Genomic DNA, 19,399 nt, shown 5'->3' with positions numbered 1-19,399 from the left:
CCGCTAAGGGTAACACGACTATACTACATCAGAATGGTTCAGGGATAAACATAATGCAACTGAAAATGCCTACCCAAATGCGTATAAGAATGCTGTGCAGAAAATCTAAATGAATTTAGATCGATAAATAAAAGCAAAGGGAAAACAGAACACGAACAACGTTTGGCTGCATTTCAAGCAGAAATAGCAACATTTCCCTCAATTGGAGCATCTAAGAAAAGGCAATCAGATGAAATTGAATTAGCTTATAAATCATCTTTTATGCAAAATGTTGAAAGTCTTAAGGACATTACAGTAGATTTGAGTTCAGAGGTTCATACACTTAAATATGAAAATAATAGTTTAAATGAAGAAGTAAAATGTTTGCAGGACAAACTGAACATGAGGGCACAGTGTAAACAAAAACTGTTAAGGCGGCAACAAAAAGCGCACAAAACAGTGCTGTTGAAGCAAGCAACATTGTAAAATCAGTCATTGTGAAAACGAATTCTGAAATGAAGCGTTTAAGATCAAAATTGTCATATGTTGAGGGCCAGCTGAATAAATAAAAAAATGAAAGAGTAACTTTGAAGACAGACTTACATTAAAAGAAGACATTATAGCAGAGAAAGAAGAAGAAATCATGCAATTGACTATCAAAAATCAACAATCACAAGTAGAGGTTCAAAATATTTTAGCTGAAAATGAGTGGTTAAGAAGCATGTGCAATGATGAAAAAATAACCTTCTCTGAAGAGAAAAAGGTGTTCAACACAGATATGCAGCAGTGTGTTTACTCTTTGTTGGAACACAATGTGTCCACTACAATGGTTTCATTGGTGATAGTAGATGCTTTGAAATTGGCGAACATCAAAGCGAGTAGATTGCCGAGGAAGAATACAGTAAACAATGTGAACATTTAGCGTTTAGACTTGGTTCAGAAACATATTGCTGTGGATTTTGCTGAGAAAAAGGACACCTGTTTGTTGTCTGATGAGACTTCAAAGTTTGAAAGAAATATGAAGGGTTCCATGCGGTGGATAACTCTGGTAAATCTTGGGTCCTACAACTGCGACAAATGGCAACAAAATCGGGTCAAGACGCAATGGATACAATAAATGAAATAGTTTCAGATATGGATGCTGCAGCCGATGCTAGTAAAAATGAAATATCCTGGTCAGTTTTGGAAAAAAAAATCTTCAACAATGTCAGATAGAGCAGCTACTCAACTGAAATTCAATGATTTACTTGAAAAATTTCGTACTGATGTATTGAGCGAAGACCTTCCATGGAATGAAATGACAGAAGAGGAGAGAAATTCTGTCAGTAAATTGTGTAATTTCTTTTCACTCCATGTTTTAGTACATCTTGCAGAAGCTGCTGAAAAGTCACTTATTGAAGTGGAAACTATCATTTTTGAGGGCAACCCTCCTGTATTTCATAATTTGACAAATCATTTAAGAAGGGCACAGAATCAGGGACTCATACGCACTGCATCCAAAGCCTTTGCTCGAGGAGGTGATGAAAAGAATGGTGTTCATCGACCTTTCGTGTTGCTTTGTAATAACCTCCTTAAAGAAAAGCAGCTTCATTCTCTACCGTTGGAACGTTTCCGTGGGAATAGATTTAATATCCTGTTCAGTAATGCGGCCAATTTGTATTCTTGTTTGAAGGACTCCACCAACATTTTGAACTGCGCCATTGCATACCATACCCCAATAAAATGCAACATGTCGAATTTTAATCCTTATATTTACATTTATTTAAATCTACATTTCTGCTAAAATAAATTGATTATTCAAGAACATTTACTCTTTTCTTTCTTTTGTTGTTCTCAACGGTGGGTAAATTAGAACAGCTGCTGTTCAACCCAATGTTATAAAACAATGAATGCGCAGATAAAATAGTTTCTTATTTATAGGTTCAGTTTCTATATTTTTAAGGACAAGTATATTTTAAATACACATTATAATTGTTTTACAACTAAGAAAATACAACTGGAGTAAGGTACATTTACAATAACAAGAAAACATAAAAAATATCGCCACATGCAAAGTTCTCATCATATCTCGCAACAATCGCGACCCAAAGTGTTTGTTAAACACGAAATTTAAGATAAATTCCAGTAAATTTACTTGTTTAGCGTTATGTTAAAGGAGCATTTGGCGAAAGAACCATGTTGAAATATGGTGTTAGACAAATCAGCAAGTGTATTGTCATTTCTTTGGACTTTAACATCGGATGCAACGACTGTGGCGGTGGGTGGGGTAACGTGTTTAGCAATGGGAGCTTTTGCGGAAGTAGAGCCAGAGGACGCGAGAAGGCTCAGTGTTGAACTGAGCTCTGGGTGCCCTGCAATACGACTTTAATGATGCCTCATTCCTGTGCCCGGACATGAACATAATATGACGAGCTTCAAAGCCACTGTCGTTCATTGCTTGGATGGCTGTGGCCCTGACACTGTGCGCGGTGTACCAGCCTGTTGTTTTGCTTGCTTTGCAAATGTCAGCCATGAAACTGCAGTACGACCGCCTTGACAGAGGCGCATTGGTGAACCAAATGCCATTTGCCTCATTAAACAGCATCGGCGCCGATTTGTCGGTTTTATTGATGAGTAACTTTAACATTGCTACAGGACAACATGGGCCACCGGTCGTATACATTCTGCGGTCTGATGGAGCCTAATCCTTGGTAAGCCCACCCTGGATTTTTGTTTGCTGCGTCTCGTGCTTCAGGGTGACATACTCAATTCCATCACGGTCTTCAATAAACTCAAAGGAGTCGATTTGAAGCTGGTGATGAAATTCAAGGCCGCGTGACACGAAGTGGAGAGCAAGTTGGAACCATACACAAGGTCGAAGAATAATTGGAGAGCATGGAGCACTGGCGAAGAACCTTGAAATGGTTTCAAGGTCGCTTTGCTCGATGATAGGCTTGTGATGTGTGGGTCGGGAAAGTCCGGTCTTAGTTTGTTCCTTCATGAAGCCATCAAGTGTGCGATTTGCAGCCTTAAATGATGTGCCATGAACAATGTCCATGTTGCGGCCAAAGTCGGTCAGATGTCTGTTCAGATCAGATCGTATGTTCTTCATACTATTCTTGTGGTACACCTTAGACCCAGCTCCGAAAGCCTTTGAGCGCCTTTCTGATGGCTGCGGGCGACTTCGCAGTAGAACTTGCGCAAAATCTGGCCAAGTAACTCTTCTGAGACAGTAGACGTGTTTAGAGGCTCAGCATACCTAGATCTATGCCAATCTGGAGTTAGAAAAAGCATTTGTGCATTTTAGTATTGAATTAGTGGTAATGTTTTTATAATAGTTGTTTATAATTATGTTTTCCTGTTAAATGAGTTTTGTATATATTTTCACTATATTGTTAAAAATATATTTTCATAATATTGTTTAAATATCTTTTTATTGTAAATAATAAAATTTTAAACACTGTTTTTTTGTACATTTTTATGTGTTAAAATTAAGTTGATTTATATTTTCACCAATTGGAGAATCTAAATGAAATAATTAATACTCATTTTTCACAAAAGATGGAGAAAAACACACTTTCATACCTTGAAATACCTTTACTGCCTATTTTGTGTTTTCTCTTGTTTTCTTTGACTGGTGAGACTCTTCAAAAACCTTTATGTCTTCCTCTCCAACCCTTCTAAACCTGGTACAATCTTCTTGTGCTTCCTTCAGTTCTCCTTCTTCCTTCTGTTCTTGTTTCAATTCCTTGATTTCATGTTTTGTTGAATTGTCAGATGCTTTACAATCACTAAATGTTTATTCCAAATCCCGAAATAAGTCGTCATCATTGTCATTTAATAGTTCTTCAAATGTTCCATCCATCATGAAATCAAAATCTAGATTAAAATCAATCAAATTATCGTTGCTCATTTTGTTTTCTCTGGTTTACTGAAGTTTTCGTCGTCTGTGTTATTTTGACAGGTTGCCAATAATTTTACTACGATTTCATTGAAAAAAATAGTTCCGTAGTAATTAATCTCCGCCCATTTGTATTATTGCGCCCAATGACAGGACAGAAGTATCGAACAAATGCACGCGATATCCACGGGAAATGCCATTACACTTTATACAGAAATAAAGTGAAATTGATAAACAACAACCATCGTTAAGGAATGAAGTGTTAATGTAAATATTGTGTCTATAATATCTGCATTTTGTCACAATAAGGCATTGCATTGGTTGATAAACAAGGAGAAAGATGAGCATGACAAATTGTGTAACAGTGCCAGAAAGAATGTGAAAAGATTAAGGCAAGACTTCAAAGAGCGTCAGCTACAAATAGAACGGAAACAAAGAAAAGAACACAGGAAAGGTTTGAACTGGCTAAACAAAAGCAAATAGAAAAACTTGAGAAGCTTGTAAATGAAATACAGGTTTGGAGCCTTTGGCAGACCACTGCGGAAGTTGAAAGTGGATTAAAAAGAATTTCTACACAGAAGGATAGGTTTATTGCTTTAAAGACAACGTTAAATTTTCGTAAGAATGTATTAAAGCAAACTGGACCACCATATATCTTTAACTTCACTAAAAAAGCTGGAGATAAAAGAGTAAACCTTACCGTGCAAGAATTATCTGGAAATCTCAAATCTCTGGTTGTAAGAGTTCAGACCATTCCAATTGATAACACAGAACCTGTTGTGATTCTTGGCAGAAAGGTGCAACATGCATTTAAAGAAAATGACAGCACAGTATGGTACATAGGCCAAATAATATCACAGGTAGTTTAGTGGTTGACTTCGCTGTTGCTGTTGTTGCGTTTGTTGTGGTTGTTGTTACTATCATAAGACAACTTGTATCACAGGTTGTTTGAGGATGTTGCAATTTTCGTTTAAATTGTTAGTTGATACACATTTAAAGTTAAATCACCAACAATTTGGAAGCTGTTTTAGCAGTTGTTGATGATATGACACATTGTTACAAGAGAACAAACAGTGGAGCTGGTATTTTGCTCATTTTTTTAACATGCAAAGATCGTGAAGTAATCTGGTTGTGCTTAACTTTATGCATGATTTAGTGCATGATTTTAAGCCAAAAGAAGTGAATAAATACTCCTTTAATGAATCATATTGAAATCTTCTTGCTGAATAAAACTTTCATAATATTAGATGTTTGCTTTAAATTACAACAATTAACAAAATGTTTGTTTTCAGAAAAGGACTGTTTAATATTTGAAAAATAATAATACAGAGACATAGATAATAAATATGTGCTGAAAATGAATCACTTGTAAATATATGCAACTGAAATAAATATTCACCAGAAACTTGTGTTGTGAAATTTAATGTTAAAGTATTGTATAAATTATAAAAAAGGAACATGCAGAAGATTGTTTTTTCTGCTTTGTTTAAAGCAAAATCAGTGTTGAATGAAATCATATTTTGAATTTTGAAAATTGCAACTTTAACATGCATACCACTGTAACACAAGGCCAAGGTCAAGCTAAAAGCCAGATTATATATATATATATATATATATATATATATATATATATATATATATATATATATATATATATATATATATATATACGTATGTATATATATGTATTTTATGAATATATGTTTAAAATAAAATTGTAAAAATGCATTTTCATTGATGGTTAGGTTGGATTTTTTTTTATTGAAAAAAAAACACAACAGAAACGCACACCAGAAAATAATCGAACCTGAATATTACAGCCTAAAGTAAGAAAGTAAATTAATGATATGACATCATTAATGTACAATTACATCTTATTTTATGTTGACAAGTGATTATTTTACATATAAGCCAAGTTCAGCATAAGATGAATGGCAGTATGTAACCACTGTTACTTGACAAGACATGATTTCCGAGACCAGATATTTCAACAGTCCATAATTTGTCATTTGTGGAGGTAATCTAGAAAAACTGGTGTTTTTGTATTTGTTTTAATGCAGTGATTTTTTCTGGCTAATTTTAGGGCCGAATATCGGCCCTTTCCCCTCGCCAAAAATCCTCCATTTTTTTAAAAAAATCGCCAATTTTCCCAAAAACAGAATTCAGTTTTCCTCTTTTTCCGGAGTTTTTTTACTTGCAATTTAAACCTGCAAAGTTAATTTCCCATTTCATTGAAGCTACTTCCATTTCATACATTTTTGGATAACAAACTTTCAGATATGTCCTCGTATCCGCCAAAATCCGGTCCGGGTAACCGCAAAATAGCCAATTTTTGTTTACAGTTTTTTTTTGCCGGGGACATTTTGCAGGACGCACCGTTATTTTCATGCTTCCTGTTTTAATTTTCAGTTTACTTTCAGTTTTTCGTAATGCAAAATACACGTTTATCCTGACAATTGTTGCCATAGTCAATTTAGTATGGTATTCAGTAAACAACAGCAGTTTAACAGCGTCGAAGGGAATTTATTTATGTCTGTTTTAAGTATCAATGTTTTGTACTCAACTGTTTAGTTCTAGAAAATGACTAAATTAGATTTTGAGTGCAAAACTTAATACACAGACTTCAAATACATGGACACACAATTGACAACCGGTTTTAAACATGTTGTCGTGAGTATTCTTTCGAATTCAAAAATGCATTTCTCAGTACAGTATTTATATTAATCATCAAAGTTTAATATAAGAAGATAAAAAATCTCGGACAAGCTTCTTAATTGCTGTCTTGAATGTTATAGAAAAAGTCTGTATGGACACACATTATATATAATAATCTCGTTAAAGCAGAAAATTAAATATTTTATAAGTAAAATAACCATGTTATAATTTTCCGAATTTTTGGACTTTTCGCGCTAATTTTCCCAATTGAAAACGCGCAGGCAGTAAAAATTTTTTGAAAAATAACAACACAGTAATGTACTCTTTAAGAATATGTATAGGTTTAATCCTTTTTAATATTTTTTAAAACTGTGTTGTCCTGGCTAGATGAACTTCGCTTGGGCATCCAGACAATTGGCGATTGCATCAGGTTCAAGGATGCAGTCCGGAAAGCCATTGAAGGTATGGTTTGTTGCTAGGTATTAAAACTATTATTCCGACTCCGGTAATGATTGCACAGTAATGCTTCCCTTTTAATTTAAGGAAATGTGCCATGCTATGTTTCATCTTGCCCTAGCTACAATAATGAGTGATCAGGGATACTTTTTTATTATTCTGACAGTTCATGTGTATCCCTGTAACGCTACAACGCTCTACTATTAAACACCGGGCGAAATAAACTATATTAATATTATTCATCGATGTTGAAGCATAATGATAAAATTATACCAAAAATTCCTGACAGTGATCTAAACTGGATTGAATTTGTCGAAAGAGTCTTTATTTTCACAGAATCATATTCACGGTCACGAAATGATTGTTGCGGGCCACCATTGTGGTGTATACATGTTTCTTTTTATCGAATGATTTTTAATTCTCAGAAACGCAGTCACAGTTATCCTCGCGCTTTCTATTTATATTTACTTAGACCCACCGTTAATAGCGATGGCACAGTCGGTAAGACGCTCGTCTTAAACAACTATCTAAAGGTAGTTTTAAAAAAAAAAAAAAAAATAGTTAAAATAGTGTTATTTAACCGAACCTCATAACGACCAAAATATTCCAAACCCTTTACACCATTTCATACATGTACACAATCAGTCACATTCAGTGTCAGATTTGTCCTAGATTTACAGATTATCGGGATAGTTGAGACACAATCGACAGATGTAAGTGTTTTATTTTCCCCTTTAAAAACATACCCAAATTTTTCTGTAGTGGGTCAGTAATGGACCAAAAACCGATTCATTTCATCGACCACCTGTCATGAGCAAAACAAAAGATATTGTTCCATTTCATTATTAAAGTGTTGATTGGGGCATCTTAATATTATGAACATATTACTTTTAAAGGGCACAGCATTTAAAAGTCAATGAATATTAATGTGCCTCAGCAGATCGCAATCTATGGACTGTTTCAGTAAATTAATGAATATAAACTAACCTCTGCTTCAACTATCATCTTCTGATATCTTAATATTTGTTAGTCTGCATTTTGCGACACAACACCCCATTTATTAAGATACAATAATATGGCATGCTGGTCTTGTACATTACATTTTCATATTAGCTGTTTCAAGCGTTGTTGTTTAAGCATTTAGAAATAAATTTTCTCTGGTCCAAAGTTGTAGGGTTTGCTGCAGTCTCACTGTGAATTAGCATTTTCTGAAAGTTTGAACTTTTTTTCTTTACCAGACAACTGAATTTACCATTTGAGCACGTTATACCTCACAAACCTTAATTATTATATAAATGTATTTATCACAGTTTCTAAAAGTGAAAACGGATGGCAATTTTTTTAACTAAGGGAAGCAACTATGTTATTGTTAACAAAAGTGTAGGTTACACACAACTAAAAAAAGTAAGTGCGGGAGCATAAAAGTAGTGATTTTTATTTTTTATTTTTGGATTTTTAGGTGCGCAAATCCGACGAAAAATTAATAAATTTGTTGTGGCACGACACATAAATATTCTTGTAACTTTTTTCTGCAGTTCTTCTGTTCTTAGTAATAAAAATCAATGAAAAGATGTTGAAGGTTTAAGATAATTTATTTACTAAATGGCCAAATGAATATAAACACACATAAGATGGATAGCACAGTATGGATACAGTATGGATATTTGGATATAACTGGACATATCACTGTTCAATAGTGTCCTGTAAAAATAGATTCTTCAAATTATGACCACGTGTTGTATCGTTTCAGATGCGTTCAATAAAAAGTTTGTGTTTTTAAATGTGCTGATTTATATTCTGGCCAAACGCCATATTACAGTTGACACACAGCCCAAGAAACTAACAGATATAACAACCAAGCTGCGCTAAATAACCTCCTACTTCCGTTAGTGTTTCGGGAAATAACGTCTAACATGGAAACACCTTTTGTAAATATTATATTGGTGCCAATGTTTATGTTCATTGATGTCACTGTTCCAGCTTTGCGAACAAAGGTGACATTTGTTTTTGTCGTAACGTTGTTATGGTCCATCAGCGGAACGTAAAGTTCCCACGGGTATGTTATCTCCATCAAGAATCGATCTTTGTCTTGGGTTGAATAGAGATTTCCCCCGAGTCGTCCCGATTCGAAGTTCAGCTGCGTTTGTGAACTTCCATTCACAGTTAATATGAACTCTGGTTGAAACTCATTTCCGTAGATTCCGGTGTACTCGGAAATGTCGGGTAAAAAAGCAGATATTTCCCTAAAATTCGAATCTGTCTCGTTTCTCCAAGGTTCGGGAAAGGAGCAGGCAGTTGAAGAGTTCAGCCATGGTTCTTTGTCCAGTAGTATGTCTGCCAGGTAGTACATAGTTGTAGTCAAGGATGTGTACTGGTAATCCTCTAACAGGCCTCCATTTGTACTAATAAATATCCCTGCAACAAGTATTTGTACATTTACTTCAGTGAGTCAGGTCTTAAAAAGATCAAATGGTTCAATTATGTTTTTTCTACAACTACGAAACATTTGTAGAACCAAAACATAAAATCATCAACTTACAAAAAACAAAAACAAAAAAGAACAAGCTAACTAAATACAGTTTCGAACACAACTGATAAATATCCTTTGCTGTGGACTTTGGCGGTACCCATTTTCACACCGTCCCCCATACATTAGTTTTCTAATCGGATGTGAACTATCAAGAAGGATATAGTGAGTCTTACATTAGTTATTGTTAGCTATGATATACCAAGTCCTTATGATGAGATACTAAGTCTTAATTTTGATAAACTTAGTAATTCTTAGGAGATAAAAAAGTTATAATTACGAGACATTCCGTTTAGCGCTCATAATCTCCTAATTACGAGTTAGTATCTCCTATTAAGGGCTTCAGAATTCATAGTTAGAAAATTGTTCATTCACTTAAAGTATATATTGCGGATAGTGACCCTTCCATTAGTAAATCATTATTAAAATGTATATATTTTAATTTTCTACATCATGCTATTACTAGTTCATCGAAACATTGCAAAAAAACCGTTGGCTCGAGCTCCCAAGGACCAGCGAAAATACAGCGAACCTCGAAAAATTCGAGGCAAGCGAGATGATTTACCTTAATTTAAAGAAATCGGTCCTTTACATTAAGTTCGAGCCAACGGGGTTCGACTGTATATTACACTTTATAAATACCTTCATGTTAACATTGGAAATAATACATCACACTAACACGGTTTTAAATGTATTTTGTAAAAGCATTATAAATGTTCACATGTTAATCAAAATACACATGTAAGCATAGATACCAATATTTTCTTCCGGAAACAACCAGACTAGCGTTATGTAAGACCAAAAGCCTCCACTGTGCCACAACGCTCTGTGACCTGGAAATAAAGACTAGGGTTTAAACCACAAGCCACCACTGTGCCACGCCGCTCAGCTCCTTGGAAGCAAAGACCAGCGTTACGTAAGACCACAAGTCTCCACTGTGCCACACCGCTCGGTAACATGGAAATACAGACCAGCGTTATGTACGACCACAAGTCACCAATGTGCCACGCCGCTCGGTATTTTGGAAACAAAGACCAGCGTTACGTAAGACCACAAACCTCCACTGTTCCACACCGCTCAATAACCTGGGAACATAGGCTAGCGTTATGTGACACAATAAGCCTCCACTGTGCCACACCGCTCTGTTACATGGGAATATAGAGAGGCGTTATGTAATTCCCCAAGCAACGACTATGCCACACCACTCTGTAACCTTGAAATAAAGACATGCGTTATGTAATTCCACAAGCCTCTACTGTATCATAGCCGCTATGTGTCCTAGTAGAGTTATAGACCCGCCTTATGTAAAACAACAAGCCTCCAGTGTGCCTCACCGCTCTGTCTCCTGCAACAAAAAACTCGCGTTATATAAGACCACAAGCCTATTATTGCGCCACAACTGCTCTGTAACCTGGAAAGACAGATCAGAATTATGTAAAACCACAAGCCTCAACGGTGCTTCACCGCTCTTTTACCTTGAAATATAGACTAGAGTTATGTTAGACCACAGGCTTCCAGCTTGTCCCCTCTCTGTACCCTGGAAATACAGACTAGCGTTATATAAGATCACAAGCTTCCATTGTACCACAACTACTCGGTTGCCAGGTAAAAAGACCAACGTTATTAAAGACCCCAAGCTTACACAGTACCACTCCGCGAGGTAAGCTGGAAATATAGACAGACGTTATGTAAAACTCCAAGCTTACACTTTGCCATACCGCAAGGTAACCTGAAAATATAGACAGACGTTATGTAAAACCCCAAGCTTACACTTTGCCATACCGCAAGGTTACCTGAAAATATAGACAGGCGTTATGTTAAAACCCAAGCTTACACTCTGCCACGACCGCTCTGTAACCTTGAAATATACGTGATAAGGAAAAACAACATTTTAACACTCGTTGTGCGTATATTTTTCATTCATCTATCAAAGTGAGTTTAACTTTATTTCATCACTAAAAGCATGGTTGATTCCATCACTCGTTCGGAGGTTAACCAATTCGAAATGGGAAACTTTGATGACCTTTTTAGACTATTACGATATATCTTCCGACTTGTATCAATAAACATATTATATAATATAACTCAGCTTTAATTTTCAACAAATGTTTGCCATTTGTATGAGAAAGAAAACTTCGATGAATTTGCACCTAAAATACACACATTTTACATACGAACAAAACTTCTTCAATATATTATCGACTTTTAAATCAATATATTTCATGTCCTGACAACGATACAAATTCTCAAAAGTGTACGGTAGCTTGATCATAACTAATTTCAAACATTTCTCGCACAATACCACAAAGCACACTCTATTGCAGGACGCTGAACATTATCCGTCTTGCATTGTACGTTGACACCATGTCTAGACAGCCTTCCTGGGGTTGATAACAGGCGATAAATTACGTCATAAGGCAACACCGTGCATGGCAGTTTACCTACAGTATATTGTTATATATATCAATTTATCATTTTGTTTACAACTAAACTTTAGTACCGGCCTGTTACATCGTTCTTGAAATAGCGCTAGTTAACTAGCGACGGAGCCATTTAATAAAGTTAACCAAGACTCGCGATTTCTTGTAAAAAAAACTACTCCAAAACGTCTTCGCTCCACCCACTTTAGTAATAACACAAGTGAAAACAACAGGGTAAAACAATTGTAATTAAATATTTTTAACGCAAATATGCACAATACATACACTTGAATGCATACCATCATAATTACTGACGAACCATGCGTATCCATACCCAACTTGCACGTCAGATATGGGGAATGTGGGTTTGGACACGGTTTCCATCTCATCCGTAGGAATGACAGCTGAAATGCAAGCAAGATTCACAACATTTGAGGTACAGTAGGGAATCCATTTACAGTTAATTCACACAGTTCAGTCTTGATAACATTTAAATGAACAAACGAAAATAATCTAAAGTAAGAAAGCAAATGGAAATAGTTGTTCTATATTTGCTTATTTTAAGTATCTGACTACCTGAGAAAGCTTCACTGAAGAGCTTAGGGTCTATCAGCTGGTCCCCAGTCGTTGTATTCCTATTGTTCAAGACAAACTGTAAATAACGCACCATGTCCTCTGCAGACGACAATATGGCTCCTGCTGGCTCCACCGGGTGCAGTCTGAAAATAGTAACAAGCTCACAACATTTCTCAAATATTAATGTAAACATTTTAAACAAACATAAATCAATACGCTTAAATCCGTTTGAAATAAGTAACGTTCCGTTTTATTTTTTACGTATTGCGTTGTTTAAGTGACTTTAATAATAAATATAGTTAAAACTATTATGAACTAGTAGTATATAAGGGAGCATACTCATAAATATCTGAAGTTGAGTTTTCAAACGAGTTGTCCTTGTATATGTACGGATGCGCCATCTCACTTGAAAGAACGTCCGATTTCTTTTTCAGTATTTTAGTTGACTTCATTCCAAGGGGTACAAATATTCTTGACGTCACAAGATTTTCCCAAGTGTCCCCACCTAACTTTTCTGCCACATGGCCAAGTAACATGTACATGTAATTGTTGTAGATGAAGGAGTCCCTAAAAGGGATTTGCTGTGGGAGATATCTCATTCGTCTGCAATAATTTATCATATGTGAACGATTCATAACGATTGATCCATTCTTAATACACGTGTACGTATTTTGAGCTAATGTGTTACAAAACTTGTGACCTTTACTAAACAAGATTACACTTTATACAATAGTCCGCTCACGTTGCATTGCTCATTGTGTTGTGTGTATTTAACTAGAGCATGCAGCAATACAATAAGACATATACATAATAATTGTGTACATATGAAGTGATTCATTACTTGCAAAGGTCTGCCCTCGATATGGATGGCGGGAACCCAGCCATAAAGCCATTGTCGGGGCTGGCCAGGCCTGTTCTATGTGACAAAAGGTCTCGAAGAGTTGTCTCCCGTGTCCTATGGTCGTCAATGAACCCATACTCTGGGCCAAGAATATCGGATATCTTCGTCGTCCACTGTAATCTGTACCAAATAACCATGTATTGCGGATTTTGATTGTCATGATTTAAATCACTGTTTGTATAGACTCTGGAACCAATGATGCATGAGTGAGAGTACACCCGGCACTGGAACCAATGACTCATGAGTGAGAGTACACCCGGTACTGGAACCAATGACTCATGAGTGAGAGAACACCCGGCACTGGAACCAATGACTCATGAGTGAGAGAACACCCGGCACTGGAACCAATGACTCATGAGTGAGAGAACACCCGGCACTGGAACCAATGACTCACGAGTGAGAGAACACCCGACACTGGACCCAATGACTCACGAGTGAGAGTACACCCGGCACTGGAACCAATGACTCATGAGTGAGAGTACACCCGGCACTGGAACCAATGACTCATGAGTGAGAGTACACCCGGCACTGGAACCAGTGACTCATGAGTGAAAGTACACCCGGCACTGGAACCAATGACTCATGAGTGAGAGTACACCCGGCACTGGAACCAATGACTCATGAGTAAGAGAACACCCGGCACTGGAACCAACGACTCATGAGTGAGAGTACACCCGGCACTGGAACCAATGACTCATGAGTGAGAGTACACCCGGCACTGGAACCAATGACTCATGAGTGAGAGAAGACCCGGCACTGGAACCAATGACTCATGAGTGAGAGAACACCCGGCACTGGAACCAGTGACTCACGAGTGAGAGTACACCCGGCACTGGAACCAATGACTCATGAGTGAGAGTACACCGGCACTGGAACCAATGACTTCTACGCAGTGATCTTCCTTTAGCGGAAATCAATTCAAAACTTTAAATGTGTATTCCATTAAAACATTCAAATATAGTTGATGTGGAGGGAAGACATCTGCACCAAGTACAAACAGAAAGTTTTTGTTGTATCGCGCACTGGTTTGTTTCAAAAATGAATGTTTCGAATTTAATGGTCAAACTATACTTGTTTTCAAAATATAAAACGCGGAAACGTGATTTTGCTCAGAATCTTATTATTAGGGAGACCTATTACAATCATTACTGTCATGTAAAAGGGATGTAGCCGTTGCGTTGTGTTAGCACTCATCCTACTTTACCACATCATTATCAAACAACAGAATTGGTCGCATTTATGCACTTTCATCACTAAAAAGTTTCATCATATTTAGTGTAAATGATGTTACGTTTTATTGATCGGTCACTGTATTTTATAAACTGATTACGAACCGAAATAAATTAGAACAAATGACCAACATCGCTTTTAATTCAAGAGTTTAAAACTGTTCATTAAATACAATCCATATATTTCAAATCATTCTTAAGGGTTTTGTTATTATTGCATATGTCTTGCTTTTACTTTAATTTCAAGTTACAAGCTTTTTAGGCTATGTCGGCAATACAAATATATTTGAAAATGAAACACTGCTGGAAACCCTATGATATCTAACTCTTTGATCTCTCTCTGAAACTGCTTTTTATGGATATTATTAAGTGGGTCGAATTCCTATTTAAGGTCATATAAGATAAAAAAGAATTTAACGTATCTTACATTGTAGTAATGTATAAACAATGAAATATGGAATTTAAAACTAGGTGAGGAATAGGATACACTAATGTTAAATAAAAAGATGTGAATTCTATCAGTTATTTCTTGCAAAGCACGGCTTCTGCTTGATATACAGGACAATAAAATCATCGAGTTTCAGAGTAAACAAAATATATAAAGTTCGACCAAAGCCTGTAAATCTTTAAAACCTAAGAGTATCATGATGTTATTTTTTAGTTTCTATATTTGCCCTACCTAGCGACGCGTAAAATAAACTAACTGCTTTACTAGATTTATTATACGCCAATATTGCAAAGAGATAAGAAAGGGATATACACCATAGATATCCTGATAAGCCTCAAAGTTGGCAATGACTATTAGCATTATCCACACCATACTTTATCCGTGACACTGCATCAGTTTACTAGCAGGTAAACATAGTCTGGTATGTGATGATCGGTTTCCAACGTGAAGTTATTACCAAAGACAATAGAAAAGTTGCAAAACACTACTTTTACGGGTACGTGTACAAGAGGACTTCTTATTTTTATACGTCATCATGGTAAGTGTCTTTTGAACCCGTTAAGAATGATACGTACGGTAATAACAGAAAAGTTGATAATGCGAGTTTAACAGAGGATACCAGTACAAATTTAAACTGAAATTTCGCAAACTAGTTTTAATCTCATCCGCAAATTTTCAGTGCTAGGAAAGCTACACACACAAGTGCACGAACACTTCGTTTATCGCAATTTATTTTTGTTTCAGTTCCGTGACAATGTATATTACATATGCGTAAATACATACACATTCCCAATTCGATAAAATGATGTATCCATATAAATACCGCTATGCTGTCATACTTGTTCTTTTTAAGCAGGATTGCCAGCAGAGCCATGGTAAATGACTTGGTTACAGAACCAATGTTGAACAATGTATCTTCGTCAACAGGCCGCCCGCTCTTTAAATCAGCCGTCCCAAACCCTCGTGTCCATTTATCGTTTTCTGTATAAAACAGTAAGTTGTCCACACTTTAACATGGAATTTGAAACATTTAACACCAGGCATGAGCAGTGAACGCTAAAGTAGGCCAATGTAAGCTATAATATGAAATACAATGTAAAGTATACCTGTGGCGTATATCACACCAATGCGCTATAGTATACCAATGCGCTATAGTGTACACATTAATGATAAAGTATACCAATGCGCTTTAGTATATTAATTAATGATGAAGTATACCAATGCGCTATAGTATACAAATTAATGATGAAGTATACCAATGCGCTATGGCATACAAATAAATGATATTATATACAAATGCGCTATATTGTACACATTAATGATAAAGTATACCAATGCGCTATAATAAAAACAAATTAATGATGAAGTATACCAATGCGCTATAGTATACAAATTAATGATGAAGTATACCAATGCACTAAAGTATACCAATGCACTATAGTATACACTTTAATGATAAAGTGTAACAGTGCACTTTAGTATTCCAATGCAAGCTACAATACACAAATGAAGGGTTATTATACCGAATGCACGCTGAGAAAATGAGGTGTGATGTTTGTTAAGCTCTGATGCTTGGTGATCCCGTAACAGTTTGATTTCAATTGCTTGTCACCAGTAAGCAAAATAAGTGGATGGAAATATTTTACCAATATTGCAGTGACTGTGTTTTTTTCTTTATTCTGTATTTCAAATCGGGTGTGGAATAATCTATTTCATGAACATTTATGGCCAAAACACCTTTTGGTAATTTATTAAATAAATCAAATATCTCTCTACACATAATTCAATAATGAACAAAGCTTTGTGGCGATCCATAATAGTTGTTTAAATAACCATATGTTAATATCTTATGAAATACTCGTGGTGGCATTTCAATTTCACGGTGTTAATTTTTGCAATTTTAAAAGTTAAATATTTCACATTCATTAATTCACAGTGCATACAGTATAACTTTTCGTTTGTCTATTTTAATTACAGAAACTTATATGATATAAATCATGATGGTCGTATGTAAAAGTCATTGTAGATTTATTTCATCGTTAACGATGGTCGAATATAAAAGTAATTACGGAATCATACCATACCGATTCGAATAAAAAAAACAGCTATATACCCTCTCCTCATAAATAATTTTGTTACCTTTGAAGATGCCGACCGTCATACCTGGAACGTGACGGCATTCTATCGATGCCTGTATAAGTTTCACAACGTCTTGTTCCGTTTCACCGTCAAACACTGCTCCACGTGCGCTGGTTAACAGGAAGGCCGCAACAAAATAACGGAGAACGTACCGCATAGCTTACTTAGTATTTGTAACGTGAGCGTGAGTAATCCAGCTGTTACCTCGTTTTTTTCAATACAGTATGTTCAATTAAACTTCACAACTACTGTTTGTTATTGCCTTACTTTCTTTGCAGAGGATATTTGAAATGAAGAGATAGACGTTCAAAAACCTTTTTCAAAGTCATATACAGATAGTAAAATGTCTATATATAATATCTTTTTGTAGAACGTTATCTTGTTTGGGTAGCTTTTCAAGTGTTCAGTTTTACCACCGGCAATATAAATAACGTCTTCGTTTAATTTGCACCTCAAGCAAATATTTACATATGCTTTAGTTGTTAAGGTACGTTATAACTAAATGCGAATTACATGACGTGGTCTAGGATGCCCTCTCCATGTATACTGCTACTTCAGATTGATATGTTTTTGAAACCTGAGTAATGCACACAATTTATAGTTGTTATACTTGAATTTAGTCAGATATATTCATCATTTTTAAAGAAAGAAATATAATATAATCAATGAAAACAATAACTTTATAAGACACTATGAGGATCGACAAACAAACAGAGGCATATTATGTAAGATAATAATACGCTGTATCATGTCGGGAGATACTATCTATACATGTATAACACTTACTTGAATTAAAGATACTCGTATTACATTAACAATGGTAAGACGACGAATAAATACTTCTGAAATACATATAACTGTATATTTAGTGTCTTGCATGAGATCAACCAGCCTTTCTACGTATCTACGTTTTCAATTCAATCTACGTATTTCGACATATACATTCCTAACATTTTCTTTAAAAAAGCGTCTTGTTGTAACTTTTTATCGCATTTTTATTTTTAAAGTATTGAATATTTCAAGTTGATCGGTCCAAATATCACTGTTTTCAATAATTAGAACACTGATATTTGATATTGATTATAAGCACGTGTTTTTCGCAACGGTAATGAATTGGATTTAATCTTTGTGGTCTTGTGCCTTTATTTGTTTGTGGAAATAACTTGTCTCTATATCGGACTTAAATCATCAAGAACAGTTTTAGAAGCAAATTGGGATAACTGATGTTTAACCTTTGATTTTGCCTTTAATATATGGAAAGAAACAGGGTCTAAAAGTTTATGGCCTAACTATCATAATATCCAAACAAAACGTTAAAACTTAAAACTGCCATGTGGGATGAGAATTTTAAACTTCAAACTGAAAACTAGAAGCGAAGCATGGCGACATTTCCAAGATTTTAATATAGACAATCAAAAATAATAGCCAATAACTTTCTTACATCAGTTACTAAAAATAGCAGTCCTTAACTTGACTTTAATTTTAAATTATCAAAAAGAGACGTATCTGAAAATTACTCTAGTTAAGTATCTTATATGTTTAGTTTCCATCAATTCTAACTAAAATTCTTCGGCGGGAACCATTTTCCTATTTTAAGTGACACTGGCTTTGCCTTAAAAGCAATCCTAATCTAGCTGTTTACACCAACGTACATTTCTATCCATCAATTTTAATTCAAGTTCTCGGGCAGAAACCATTTATCTATTTTTGGTAACAATGACTTTGGCTCAAGACCCTCAAAGGTAATATCAGCCTAGAACTTTACATAACCTTCCATTACCCCACACCAACCCCCATTACTATCCATCGATTCTTACCAACTTTATTTGGTAGAAAACATTTTTCTATTTTTAGTAACAGTACCTTTGACCTTGACCCAAAGTCTCTGAAAGCTTACTGCGTTAGCTGTTATACTATTCTAAAAATATATTATACTTAAAATTGCCATGTGGGATCATGAAAAATGGCAACTACAAAATGGATAACACTATACTCAAAATAAGATAATAGTTGATTAGAAGACAAATAAAAGACATAAAAACATCAGCTCAAAAAAAAACAATCCAGAAATACATCGATAAGTTTCCTAAGCAATTATTTAATACTTTATAATACAGAACAATGATGTAGTACATTAATTCGGGATCAAATCCACAATACTGGTCAACAATGTAATAGCCAATTTGATT

At 35.3% G+C, this 19,399-nt stretch overlaps 1 protein-coding gene across 1 annotated transcript; it reads right to left on the bottom strand.

Annotated features, from left to right (window-relative positions):
- Positions 1 to 2,659: 2,659 nt before the first annotated feature.
- Positions 2,660 to 17,456, bottom strand: LOC128219234 (uncharacterized). Its single transcript, XM_052927046.1, has 9 exons — positions 17,211 to 17,456; positions 15,911 to 16,052; positions 13,335 to 13,514; positions 12,833 to 13,096; positions 12,494 to 12,636; positions 12,217 to 12,321; positions 10,253 to 10,330; positions 8,845 to 9,385; positions 2,660 to 3,182 (listed from the first exon to the last, which is right to left on the bottom strand). Exons 1-9 carry the CDS (start codon positions 17,365 to 17,367, stop codon positions 2,660 to 2,662), a joined length of 2,133 nt encoding a protein of 710 aa, XP_052783006.1. The 5' UTR covers positions 17,368 to 17,456.
- Between the last annotated feature and the right edge of the window lie 1,943 nt (positions 17,457 to 19,399).

Source organism: Mya arenaria, chromosome 15, assembly GCF_026914265.1.
Source record: "Mya arenaria isolate MELC-2E11 chromosome 15, ASM2691426v1".
NCBI lineage: Eukaryota > Metazoa > Mollusca > Bivalvia > Myida > Myidae > Mya > Mya arenaria.
The sequence above is the reverse complement of the archived record's forward strand: the minus strand, read 5'-3'. Positions and strand labels throughout refer to the sequence as shown.